Raw genomic sequence first — 13,146 nt, 5'->3', positions numbered from 1 at the left:
TTTTTTTTTTTGGTTTTTCGAGACAGGGTTTCTCTGTAGCTTTGGAGCCTGTCCTGGAACTAGCTCTTGTAGACCAGGCTGGCCTCGAACTCACACAGCTCCTCCTGCCTCTGCCTTCCGAGTGCTGGGATTAAAGGAGTGCGCCACCACCACCCAGGTAGGTCCTTCTTTCTATATGTATATTTCCAACTCTCATACCCAAAGCCCAAGTGATAAGAATACATAAATGATGACTGGTCTAGAGGTTCTTTGTTAGGCATGATAACATATGGTATGTGTATTAAGACTAGAAAACTGGTTGAATATGGGTTACAGTATTATGCCAATTTCCTTAACATGGATTATTTTCAGTAATTACAAATATGATTGGATGAGTGTATTGTTCTATTAGTGAAGACCTTTTTGTCAGAGACCTACTTTAAAAAGAGCTTCCTTTTCATTACTCATTGTTAAATCAATGATTAGCTATTGGCAAAGGTTCAAGACTGTCCCTGTTACCATGTTTTTAATAGTGTTTGATTTAGATGTGCTCATACTTCCAGTACAAATATATATATATATATATAGTTGCAGCTCACTCAGTATAGTCTTTAGTGGATTGGGAAAACAGTCTCAGAGTCTCAGTGAACAACAGACTTGTAATGCCATTGGGGTCATACATGCAGTAAATTTTTATAAGAATTTTTACATAATGCATATCTGAAAACTCAAATGAGAAAGACTAGGGAGGACAGAGACATGAGCCAAGCATGTCCTTAATGTCCTTTGCTCCCTTCTTTCCTGCCATGTGATTTGATGGCCAAGGTACTCAGAGAAAGAGTGTTATTCTGGTAATAGAGACCCGGACTCTAGGCAGCAGAGGGCATGGAAGCTGAGTCGGACTGTCTGGGTTTGCATTAGGCTCACTAAGTATGCACCGTGGAACCAGGGTCATATTATTTAACCTCAGAGTATCAATATCTATAACATAGGGATGATGATGTTCATAGTGATTATATGTGTGTCAAAGAGCTTTGTGAAAATTAAATGAGCTAATATTCATGTTGTAACCTGCATATAATAAATACTAAAAAAAAAAGATTAGAAAACTGGGAATGGCAGAGTTTCATCTCTTTTTTCTTTTTAAATTAAAATAATGTTTGTTGTCTTATCAGTATGTTTGTTTTCCCTTCATGTATGTATCTGTGTCTGTGTGTGTATACATACACATGCACATATACCTGGTGTTATGGAGCACAGAGGAGGATGTCTGATCCCTTGGAACTGGGGTTACATATGGTTCTAACCAGCCATTTGGTGCTGAGTATGGAACCCCATTCCTCTGCAAAAGTCGTAAGTGCTCTTAACCACTGAATATTGTCTCTAGCTCTTAGAATTTAAACTCTTTAAATGCAAGCTTTTTGTTGTATTTTTAACTTTTTGCATTTAATTGTACTTTTATTTAATGTTTGTTGTGGATTGTGATGTATATGTCAATAACAACATGTAGGCTTACAGGCATTTTTTCCTCTATTTCCCTGATGATAGCATGTCACAGAACTGTAGTACAATATCACACCCACAATGGTACCAGCTGCACCAGTCAAAACACAGAATGATTCTATCATTCCAATTTCACTAGTGTTTGTCCTTAAAGGCCACCTCAATCTCCCTTATTTTCCAGGTCTAAAGGTCAAGTTTTAATGATTTTTTTCAAACATTGGTATAGAGTTGGATTTAAATAGATGTATAAATTACTAATACTTATCTAGTGTTTGAATATATGAATAGATCAACTTTTCTCTGTTGCAATTTGGTCATATTTTTTACTTCTTCCTAGAAGTCTTTGTTATACAAGGGATTGTAATGAAATTGATCTATTTTTATCTTACAGAACTGCATTTTTTCTGTTGTACTAATTGTCTCACATAAAAGTTAATGATGTTATGGCGAACAATGAGGGCTGATGAGAAGCCAAGGACAATGACACGGGGTCTTGATCCTACTTAATGTGCTGGCTTTGTGGGAGCCTAGCCAGTTTGGATGTTCACCTTCCTAGATATGGACGGAGGGGGGAGGACCTAGGACTTACCACAGGGCAGAGAACCCTTACTGCTCTTTGGACTGGAGAGGGAGTGGGAGAGGAGTAGGGGGAGGGGGAGAAGGGTGGGAGGAGGGGGAGGGAAATGAGAGGCTGGGAGGAGGCAGAAACTTGTTTTTTTCCTTTTCTCAATAAAAAAAAGAAAGAAAAAAAAGTTAATGATATTAGACATATGTTTGTTAAACTGCTATCCAATGCCCAGCAGTCTAATACCAGCACTTTAGATATGATGAACAAAGCAAATATTTGCTCCCCCCGTGCGACTTCAGCTTGGTCAAGAAAAAATGAATAAAATAAATAATTACAATAATGATAAGTATAGAATATGGTACTCTGTGGGAACTCAGAGAAGGTTTCCTTTGGGAAGAAGTTCTTGGAGTAAGGTGGAAAGATTGAATGAGGGAAGTGGTCAGATATTGAGCGACTGGTGTGAGTACTCTGAGGCAGAAGGGAACACAGTGAATTTATGTGGGTTTGGGGCGTATAGTGACAAGGTTTGTGGAGTTTGTGTAACCTGGATAATTTACAAGGAAAATGAGATTAGACAGTTAAATGGAGACTAGCTTTTATAGGACCTTTTATAAAATGCTGATTAAACTAAAGTATTTTAAGGAAGGAAGTGCCATGTTTTGTTTGAATTTTGGAAAAGATACTCATTTTTGTGCATAACAGATTGAAGAGAAGCCACGATCAACACAGACCAGATTGGAAGCCACTGCAATCGTCTAATTTAAAAGTGATGCTGGTTTTCCTAAGGTCATGACAGTGGAGACAGAGAAATGCAATAGTTGAGGAATTAAAGTCTGAATCCACACACTGTTTGCTTCCTTTAAAATATCTTAAGAGATGACATTTAATTTATCTTCTCCAGTTCTTTGTAATGTTACTGTACTGCTCATGTGGTTCTTGGAAGTCACCGTTTGTTATTTATCCTACTTGGCATTAATAGCTAATTTCTGCCTTTACTGTTATATTTCTCTTGCTGTGATAAGACACTATGACCAAAGCAACTATAGAAGAAAGAATGGGGTGGGTGTAGTTTCAGAGAATGAGTCCAAGACCATCATGGTGAGGAGCATGGAAGCAGGTAGGCAGACATGGTAATAGATCAGTAACTCAGAGCTTACATCTTGATCTACAGTTACAAGACAAAGAGAGATAACTGGGAGTGGGGTGGGCTTTTGAAACATCAAAGCCTGGCCCCAGTGACACACCTCTTCCAACAAGACCACACCTCTTAATTATTCCTAAACAGTTCCACCAACTGTTGACCAAGTATTCAAATAGATGAGCCTATGGGAACTATTCTCATTTAAACTATCACAGTTACTTTATTGTCTAGGACATTGTTTGGATTTTAATAATAAAACAGCATATATAAAATAACATAGGATAAGGTAAATAATATGTAAATGCTAAATGGTGTTTCTTCTAATAAATTAGTTTGGGCTTTTCGGAAGTAAGTATAAAGTAAGCTTAACTAAAGATATTTCTGAGATGATTCCTGGTTAACACTTGTCAATTGAAAGGAGAGGGAAGTAGATGGTAGTGATGATGACGAATAGCAGGGACACCAGACCTCTAAAATGAGAAGACTGGCTCTTGAATTAAAAAGAAAAAGTGGCATATGTGATGTGCTATGTAATTATATGTAACTGCTCTTTTGTTATTGAAGGTCCACATTCTAAATTATTTCCTGTAATTACCACACCAGAAAAACTGATACAAAAAAATTCAGGGGCTAGTGAGTCAGTTATTATAAAAAAGAGTATGCCTTACTAGAACTTCTAACACTTTTTTTTTTTAAAGTTAGTTGAAGGAAGGATGGAGGCTTAGTGGGTGAAAAGCACTGCTTTCTTTTTTTAAAATATTTATTTATTTATTTCTTAAAGATTTCTGCCTTCTCCCTGCCACCGCCTCCCATTTCCCTCCCCCTCCCCCGATAAGGCCCCCTCCCTCATCAGCTCGAAGAGCAATCAGGGTTCCCTGACCTGTGGGAAGCCAAAGGACCACCCACCTCCATCCAGGTCTAGTAAGGTGAACATCCAAACTGCCTAGTCTCCCCCAAAGCCAGTACGTGCAGGAGGATCAAAAACCCATTGCCATTGTTCTTGAGTTCTCAGTAGTCCTCATTGTCCGCTATGTTCAGCAAGTCCGGTTTTATCCCATGCTTTTTCAGACCCAGGCCAGCTGGCCTTGGTGAGTTCCCAATAGAACATCCCCATTGTCTCAGTGTGTGGGTGCACTCCTTGCGGTCCTGAGTTCCTTGCTCGTGCTCCCTCTCCTTCTGCTCCTGATTTGGACCTTGAGATTTCTGTCTGGTGCTCCAATGTGGGTCTCTGTCTCTGTCTCCATGCCCAAAGTGGGCCAGTATCTTAAAAGCTACTGGCTGAAGGAGTTCCCACAACAAAGAAGAAAAAGGGGAGGGAGGGCAGGAGAGGGGAGTAGATCAAGTTAGTGTGTGGGGGCATACTTGTGCTCATGTGAGAATCAGAAGAAAACTTGTGAATTTCTCTTCTGTCCTTCCTCAGTGTCATGGATGTTTATTAAACTTGGGTTGTCAGGGTTGTTGGTGACAAATGTCTTTTATCTGCTGAGCCATTTCAGTTCTGAGATTTAAGAATTTTATGAAGAAAAAAAGTATAAAAGCACATAGCACATTTTCTGGCATATAGGGCATGTTTTCAATATGTATTAGTTTCCATTGCATTTTTATTTTCCTAATTTGCTTTAATCCTGTGACAATTGTGAATTTTTTTTCTGGTAGGGTTTTCTTTTGATGTAATAAAGCATGAGAAATAAGTTTTAAATAAATGAATGACTGCATGTAGTAAGTAAACCTAGATACAAATGTTTTAATATACACCAAATAATTGAGCAATTTTTTTTGATTCTGCTAACTTATATATGTAATATATGTAGCTCAAGCACTGTGGGATATTAATTTTTTTACCTCTTGACATATTTGATATAGACAGATAACCATGGACTAAGTGCTTCTATTTATTCTGATGTCCCTTGTCCTCTTAGATCATATTGACCCAGGTATTTCTCCAGACAGGTTTCACTGTCACGGTTCTTTCCTGGTGTTTTGTTGTGCAGGTCAGTGCCAAATTCAGCATATTCACGTGTGTGGGGGCATGTATTGGAAAGATGAGTAAATGACTTTTAATTTTTATTTAAAATATGATCATTTACCTTATAGTAAAAAGAAGTAGTTGTATTAATTTAGTTCATGAGGACTTAAATGATATTTAATAATTCATAAGTTTTTTTTCAGCCAAAGAGTATTAGATTACTGCTGACTTTTTAGTGTCATAGTACCTTGTGGTACTTTCTCTACAAGGTTTAAAAGTATATGCCAGTTTTGTTTCCCTAGCACTATACATAAGAAATAATTTCTACAAATGCTGTAAAAAGAATGCCTTCAGAAGCCATTAAATGCTGTTTACATCTTAAAAGGATTGGTCTGTTTCATTGTCTTCTTTGTCAATCTTGATCGGAGCTCACAGACTAAGTCTATAAGCCTGCATTTGCCTGGCAACTGTTACCTAGTGACAGTTTCAGCGGCAGTAGCCATTGGCTGTGCTGATTGGGGCAGGAGGACCGAGTCACCTTTCTGATGGTGAGTTCTTCTGCATCAGCTCTGGATAAGGAGGAGGAGCAGACTCTGGCTCAGGTGAAAGCAGTGAGACTGAGAAACTGTAAAGACTCTCCCGGCAGCATCTTGATAACTGCATCACAGTAAATCGGACTTCTGAATCAAGCAGCCCCGCTTCACAGCTGATATGAGTGAATTCGCATGAGAATCATTACCTTATTCCTGTAACAAGAGAACTATTTTGTGATAAGTGAAACTCAGCATGTCCAAGGAGGAGTATTCTGTGGCTGACATAAAAGAAGGACTTCCCTGAATGGTGTGTTGCTGCACGAGAAAATAACTTTGAGAAGAATGCTTTCTATTAAGAAAATGTTTTCATTTCTAGTGCATGCTATTTCTTGAAAAGCTATGCCAACAAAGAGTGACAAGAGACTCCCTGAATTGCTTGTATTTGGGGGAAAGACTTTGGCAAATGTTAATCCGGTGCCAGAATGACCTTGGAAGCCTTTTGGATGGATTCTGCCCTGCCAGAATCACAGTATGTCAAAGCCCAAGATTTAAACACATCTTGATGTGTTGAGATATTTTAAAACAAAGACTATTTCCCAGCCTACCTGATGGTCCTGCTTTAATTGAGTTTTTGCTTAAAATAGAATACAGAAACAGAAGAGGCATTTTCTTAACATATGGCTGCTAATAACTGCAAATCTAATAAAACAAGGTAAATTTCTACTTTCAAATATTTAGTTAAAATAATGATTTAATGTGTTAATCATCTAATGGAAATAGGAAAACTGTAACAAATTGGAATATGAAACCTACTAGAAAGACTTAATTAACAGACACTAGCAGCATCTTTAGTGAAATGTGCTCAGTGTTTAGGGACATTTCTATTTCTGTCTAAATGTCATCTACATTCATGATATATGTGTATTGTTGAATATGTGAGGAATTACTTCGAGCTATGTGTTTTATTATGCTTCTTTACAAGGACGTATCCTACCAAATAATGAAAGTTATTTTTAGTTATAGAAGCTGAAGTTAATAACAAAGATTTATTTTGAAATAGAAGAGATATAAATTGCATTGCTGTCAGCATATCAGCAACAGTGGTGGTCTAATGCTAATTTCATATAAATGTTCCAAGAATGAATAGAGAATTAGGACTTTAGACATTTATTCTGCTTTTAGTTTTAGGTGTTGATACACTAACTCATTGTGTAATATCTTCTCTTCTGGAAATTATCTTTTATTTTCATAAGCATTATATAGCAATCTGGAACCTGATTTTTATCCCTGTATACCTCATTGTGTCCATACAAATTGTTCTTTTGTAATTAGCCTTTACAGAATTATTGTTCTTACCTTTAAAAAATGAAAGAAAAATGGTTCCTAAGGTCTTTCCATCAGTATTAGATGTGAACTGAGCTCAAGAACACTTTTTATCATGTGAACTTTTTCTTGGCTTTTCATCTAAAACTAAGATCTTAATTATTTGAATTCTAAAATATGAATACTTTTTTATTGTAGTTCATCACAGTTGAAGCAGGAGACCTTAGGCAGTTTAAGACTGTTTCTTTTATTTTTCTTTCTAGCTGATCTCTAAAAAACTGTATCTTGAGAGAAACATTTCTTCCCTTGACAATGTTGTTTTTTTATTTTTTTATTTTTTTACAGATTTATATTTCATAGCACTAGCTAATAAATCCAGTTTCTCTAGAAGTGCCTGTATGTCCAAAAGTTGCTTGAAAGCACTGGAAGGAGCTAACAAGAGACCTCTTTTCACCTTTCTAGCTCATCCTCCTCCTTTATCCCCCAAAGCTGAGATGTGTCACTGGTGAACTAAGGCTGATGAAGAGACCTGAGCACACTGTGAAATACTCAGCTGTAATACAGGCATTGGCACTTTCTACTGAAGCAGGTTCTCAGACACTGATTTGCAGAGTGTCTGGCACGGGCACCTGCTTGCTGCAGCCAAAGCTACAAATTTTCCTAATTCCAAGCCATGAATGAATCCAAGTGGACTGAATGGAGGATCCTGAACATGAGCAGTGGCATTGTGAATATGTCCGAGCATCATTCCTGCCCACTTGGATTTGGTCACTACAGTGTGGAGGATGTTTGCATCTTTGAGACAGTTGTTATTGTCTTGCTGACATTTCTGATCATCGCTGGGAATTTAACAGTCATCTTTGTCTTTCATTGTGCTCCACTGTTACATCATTATACTACCAGCTATTTCATACAGACAATGGCATATGCTGACCTCTTCGTTGGAGTTACCTGCTTGGTTCCTACTCTGTCTCTTCTACATTATTCTACAGGTGTCCACGAGTCATTGACTTGCCAGGTGTTTGGATATATTATCTCAGTTCTAAAAAGTGTTTCTATGGCCTGTCTTGCTTGCATCAGTGTGGATCGCTATCTTGCAATAACCAAGCCTCTTTCCTACAATCAATTGGTCACCCCTTGTCGCCTGAGAGTTTGCATTATTATGATTTGGATTTATTCCTGCCTAATTTTTTTGCCTTCTTTTTTTGGCTGGGGCAAACCTGGTTACCACGGTGACATTTTTGAATGGTGTGCCACATCTTGGCTCACCAGTGCCTATTTTACATGCTTTATTGTCTGTTTACTTTATGCTCCTGCTGCCTTGGTTGTCTGCTTCACTTACTTTCACATTTTCAAAATCTGCCGGCAGCACACCAAAGAGATAAATGACCGGAGGGCCCGATTCCCTAGTCACGAGGTAGATGCCTCTAGAGAGGCAGGACACAGCCCCGATCGTCGCTATGCCATGGTTTTATTTAGGATAACCAGTGTATTTTACATGCTATGGCTTCCGTATATTATTTACTTTCTTCTAGAAAGTTCTCGTGTCTTGGACAATCCAACACTGTCCTTCTTAACCACTTGGCTTGCTATAAGCAATAGTTTTTGTAACTGTGTAATATACAGCCTCTCCAACAGTGTTTTCCGCCTTGGCCTCCGAAGACTTTCTGAAACAATGTGCACATCTTGTGTGTGTGTGAAGGATCAGGAAGCACAGGATCCCAAGCCCAGGAGACGGGCAAATTCCTGTTCCATTTGAAGAGAACTGCACAGTAAATCAAATGTAATGTGACAGTGGTTTTGGATTGTATTCTTGATTTATTTGGAAATTTGCCCTAGAGAAATGTTTATGTGAATAGTTGACTAAGAAGTGAGGAATGACATTAAAGGTCTCTTTTATTTCCTTTTGTGCAAGAAAAAAAGCAAAAGGAAAGGATGTATGAAGAATAATCTCGTAAGAGAATTGTAGCGTGTGAATATGTGTTCAATGTTTGATTCTCATCACTGAGGATGGAAGAGATACTTCAAATCTGCAAAATATGAGCGCTTCTTAGCATCTCTTTTTCTACATTCTCTCTGCCTATGTCTCTGTCTTTTCTTTAGACTTATTCTGTGTTTTTACTCCTTGTACTGTAGTTGTTCATTATTTACTTACCTGTCCTTCATGAAAAGTGCAAGTACTACATTTATGAGGCCAAGTATAACCTTTCCATCATAGCACTGAGACATGCAGTCTACATCAATTGTGTTGTGTTTAGGGAGGGTACACAGTAAGTGTTACATTTTATTATTTTTCATACCACATGTGTTTATGTTCTTGTCATCTTCTTCACAGCACAGATTCTCCACTACAAACAGAAAGGAATAATATCTTTTTTTTCTTCTGTAAAAGCACTTTTGGTTTCTTTCCCTTTCCCCAACACCTGCAATTGCCAAATCAATATTTGATTCCTCCGAAACAAACTCTGTAAGTGTCTTAGCTGATGAACGAATTCTCTATATAAGGGAGTCAAGGTATTAAATAAGGTATTTTTTCTAACAAAGAAATCTAGTAGTGAAGAGATTGTGTTTAATACTTTGATGGATTTTGGAAACATTTTATCTGCTTTCTTTGAAGATTGTTCATGTGCCTAAAGTTTTTTTTTTTTGCTATAGTAAGGTTTTTATATTTTCTCTATAAAGCCCAGAATATTCCTAACACAGATGCAGAATACTCACCTGTGATGAATATCACTCTTTGTGCTACTCATAAAGCCCTTTAGAAAAAGTTAAACACTGAGATTGCGTATTAGGTTTGTAACAACTTATTTCACGTCCACTACTCATTTTTATGGTATGTAGTTACATAGTCCATATTTTTTTACAAAAGTATAAATTATATTATGTGGCTTGTGCCTACTGTTTTCACACACACACACACACACACATATATATATATATATATATGTGTGTGTGTTGTTTAAGGTGTCAACACTGGAACCATATGTATGGACTTATTTTGAAAGGAAAATACTTTCGTTTAGTTGTTTAGATATTTAGAGTAGAGGAAGCTGCCTTCTTAGTGCTGCTGGTGATGCAGTATACTTGTGAAAAGCAGTTTAGAGATGTTAATAATTTGTTTTATAATGGTCTGTTTTCAAATGTGGAGATGAACTGATTTTGTAATGGGCTACTTGAGAGTATATAATAAGTTGTTGGGAGTTTAGGTTCTGCCATAATAAAGTAGATGTGAACAGAGCAGCTTATATTTTTATCCTAAGTTCTTGGTAGAAAAGTTTTAAAAATTTCTATTACACTGCTAAAATTTTTCTTCTTGGCACTTAAGTTTTTTTTTAATTTGTCTTATAAAAAACATTTAATGAAGCGTGCCTATGACTCTAACATAGAAGCCAACCATGTCTGCACACTGGTGTTTTGACTTTAAAAGTCTGTTAAAGAAATGTTGTCACTTTATTGAGGTTGTTCTTAACCCCTGTATATTTTTAAATATGTAAGAAATGTTTAAAATAAAAATAAAATAGTATTCTATATATTAAAACCAGACTTTGTAACAGTTTACTAAAACACCAGGAACAAGAGTTATTTGTTGGGAGATTAGAATGGGATTGGTCTGTACTTCCATTTCTGGGATTTGTGTAGACTCTTGTTTCCTCTTTATCAGTAGTATCTTAGATGAATTGAACACAGGCTTTGACATCAGGCCAGAGAAGTGTGCAGAAGGCTCCATAATTGGATGAATACTATTTTAAAATAGTATTTCTTACTCTTGAAATATGAGAAATAAATTCTCCAATATTATGCATATGTTACAGGAATCTATTTTTGGTTTGTTTAATTTAGCATAGTTTAGAGGGGTTGGAAAGATGGCTCAGTGGTTGAGAGCACTTACCATTCTTACAGAGACTTGACTTCCATTTCTAGCACCCAATGGGGCAGTGTAATACAACAACTCTGGTGGATCCAGTACCCTCTTCAGTCCTCTGCAGACAACCACAGTCATCTGTACACACCCCTTCAGACATACATACACAATAAGAAATCAATGTTTATAGAAATTTAGAGGTTTGGACAGAAATCTTGGAGATATTCCCTCTTCTAACATTTCCTTGTAACGTTAAGTAGTTTTGTGCTAGGCTCAGTGTTAGGTTTTATGTGTATTATAATATTTAATCCTCTCTACAGCCTTTGCTCAAATCACAGTTAATTTCAGTCTAGAGCTGAGGAAAAATGACTCACTCACAATCGCTCATCCAATTATGGAGCCTTCTGCACACTTCTCTGGCCTGATGTCAAAGCCTGTGTCCTCTGCCAGCGTACTACACAGTTGTCTGCACCTGGCTTAGTAAAAAGGCTGAATTACAATCTGCATTGCTGTTTAGACAAGCTCTCAAACCTCTGCATCTCTCACTGTGCCCTTTACTTCAATTTTTTTCTGGGCATCATTTATTTTTCAGTGCTGTCTTTTGCCTCAGTTTTTTTCCCTGTGGACTGTCATTTTCTTTGATATCATATACTTCTTTTATTAAAACTTCATCCTGTTAATTTCAACCTTACCAACGTATTTTGTAATCAAACTAGAATTCTGGGGACATACTAACTCCTTGATTTTTGATCATTTGTGATAAATTTTCCTTGAATAGCTTTTTCAAAGCTCTTTGAACTTTTTTGAAGGGCAAGGGTGAACAAGGACTTTCTTTTAATAAAGGAGATACTATCTTGCAGCAGAAATCCTGTTCCTCTGGCTCTTGAAATCCTTTGCTTCTTCTCCCAAGACATCTCCTCAATCTTCCTTGTAGGGATTGTGTTTCACACAGCTCAGTTAGAGGCTCTTCATATTCAGTTGTTCTCTGATTTTTGACTAGTTGTGACTCTGCAATGTTGTCCATCTGCCACAAAAAGAACGTTTTTGATGAGATGTGAGAGTTTCAATTATCTGTGGATATAAGGGCCTGGGAGTAGGTGGGGAGGAATGAGAGTATAAATATAATTAAAGTATGTTGTAGTATTCTTATGTATTTCTTCCAGGACTCCCTGGGATCACAGATCTCAGGGCTGCACCATCAGCTACATCAGCCAACTCTTCAATTCTGCTCATGGTCCTGGGGAGGAATCCATATATTCCCTTGACTTCTTAAAAATGTTTGTATGTATGCCTACAGGTGTTCATGTGTGCATATGATAACATGTGTCCATATGATTATGTGAAGACCAGGGGTTGACATAGTATGTCTTCCTCAATTGCTTTCTTTTTCTTTTTTTTGCGGGGGGGAGGGTTTCAAGAAAGGGTTTCTCTGTGGTTTTGGAGCCTGTCCTGGAACTAGCTCTTGTAGACCAGGCTGGCCTCAAACTGACAGAGATCTGCTTGCCTCTGCCTCCCGAGTGCTGGGATTAAAGGTGTGCGCCACCACCACCAGGCCTCAATTGCTTTCTTTCTTTTTTTTTTTCTTTTTGGTTTTTGAGACAGGGTTTCTCTATAGCTTTGAAGCCTGTCCTGGAAGTCGAACCTTAGGCCAGTCTGGCCTCGAACTCACATAGATTCATCTGCCTCTGGCTCCCGAGTGCTGGGATTAAAGGCATGTGCCACTACTGCCCAGCCCTCAATTGCTTTCTATCTTACTTGATTTTTTTTCATTTATTTAATTGTGTTTGTGTCTGCACATGCATGTCCCCAAACACATATGCACCATGGTACACATGTGTAGGTCAGAAAACAACTTGTGAGAATCCGTTCTGTCTTCCTGCTATGTGGGTTCTAACAGTTATCAGGCTTGGCAGAAAATGCCTTTACCTACTGAATCATCTTGCCAGCAATCTACCCTGTTTTTTGAGATGGGGGTCTCTTGTTGAATCTGGCTAGATTTTCAGGCCAGCAAGCTCTAAGGACCACCCTATCTCTGCCTTCCCAGTGCTGGGATTACAGGTAAACCCTTATACCTGGCTTTTATGTGGATGAGGGGCAACTAACTGTACTTGGATTTCCATGCTTGTGCAGCAAGCACTTGAGAAACTCAACTCTCTCTCCAGCTCTTTAGCTGATGTTGGTGGGCTTCCTGGTTGACAAGACAGGAGGGTGGTTACCTGCTGTCTGCCTCTTTTTTTTTTTTCTTTTTTTTTTAATATTTTTTTATTAAGA

General features: G+C 37.8%; 2 protein-coding genes across 5 annotated transcripts in view; both read left to right on the top strand.

Moving 5' to 3' along the window:
* Positions 1 to 9,931, top strand: part of Gpr52 (G protein-coupled receptor 52) — a 12,737-nt gene extending 2,806 nt beyond the window's left edge. Inside the window, exons 1-2 of one of the 3 annotated variants that reach the window (XM_005363939.3) lie at positions 5,595 to 6,402; positions 7,476 to 9,931. In XM_005363939.3, the coding sequence (XP_005363996.1) occupies positions 7,687 to 8,772 (1,086 nt within the window). In that variant the 5' untranslated portion in view covers positions 5,595 to 6,402; positions 7,476 to 7,686 and the 3' untranslated portion in view covers positions 8,773 to 9,931. Of the gene's footprint in view, positions 1 to 5,594; positions 6,403 to 7,358 lie in introns of those variants that run through there. The other 2 variants (XM_026787616.1, XM_026787617.1) reach the window with 2 other exon arrangements.
* The window catches only part of Rabgap1l (RAB GTPase activating protein 1 like), a 657,680-nt gene that overhangs the window by 227,597 nt on the left and 416,937 nt on the right, over positions 1 to 13,146 (top strand). The gene's annotated exons all lie outside the window — the stretch shown is intronic.

Source organism: Microtus ochrogaster, assembly GCF_000317375.1.
Source record: "Microtus ochrogaster isolate Prairie Vole_2 chromosome 6 unlocalized genomic scaffold, MicOch1.0 chr6_random_2, whole genome shotgun sequence".
NCBI lineage: Eukaryota > Metazoa > Chordata > Mammalia > Rodentia > Cricetidae > Microtus > Microtus ochrogaster.
Note: the sequence above shows the minus strand (reverse complement) of the source record. Positions and strands in the feature narration are given on the sequence as shown.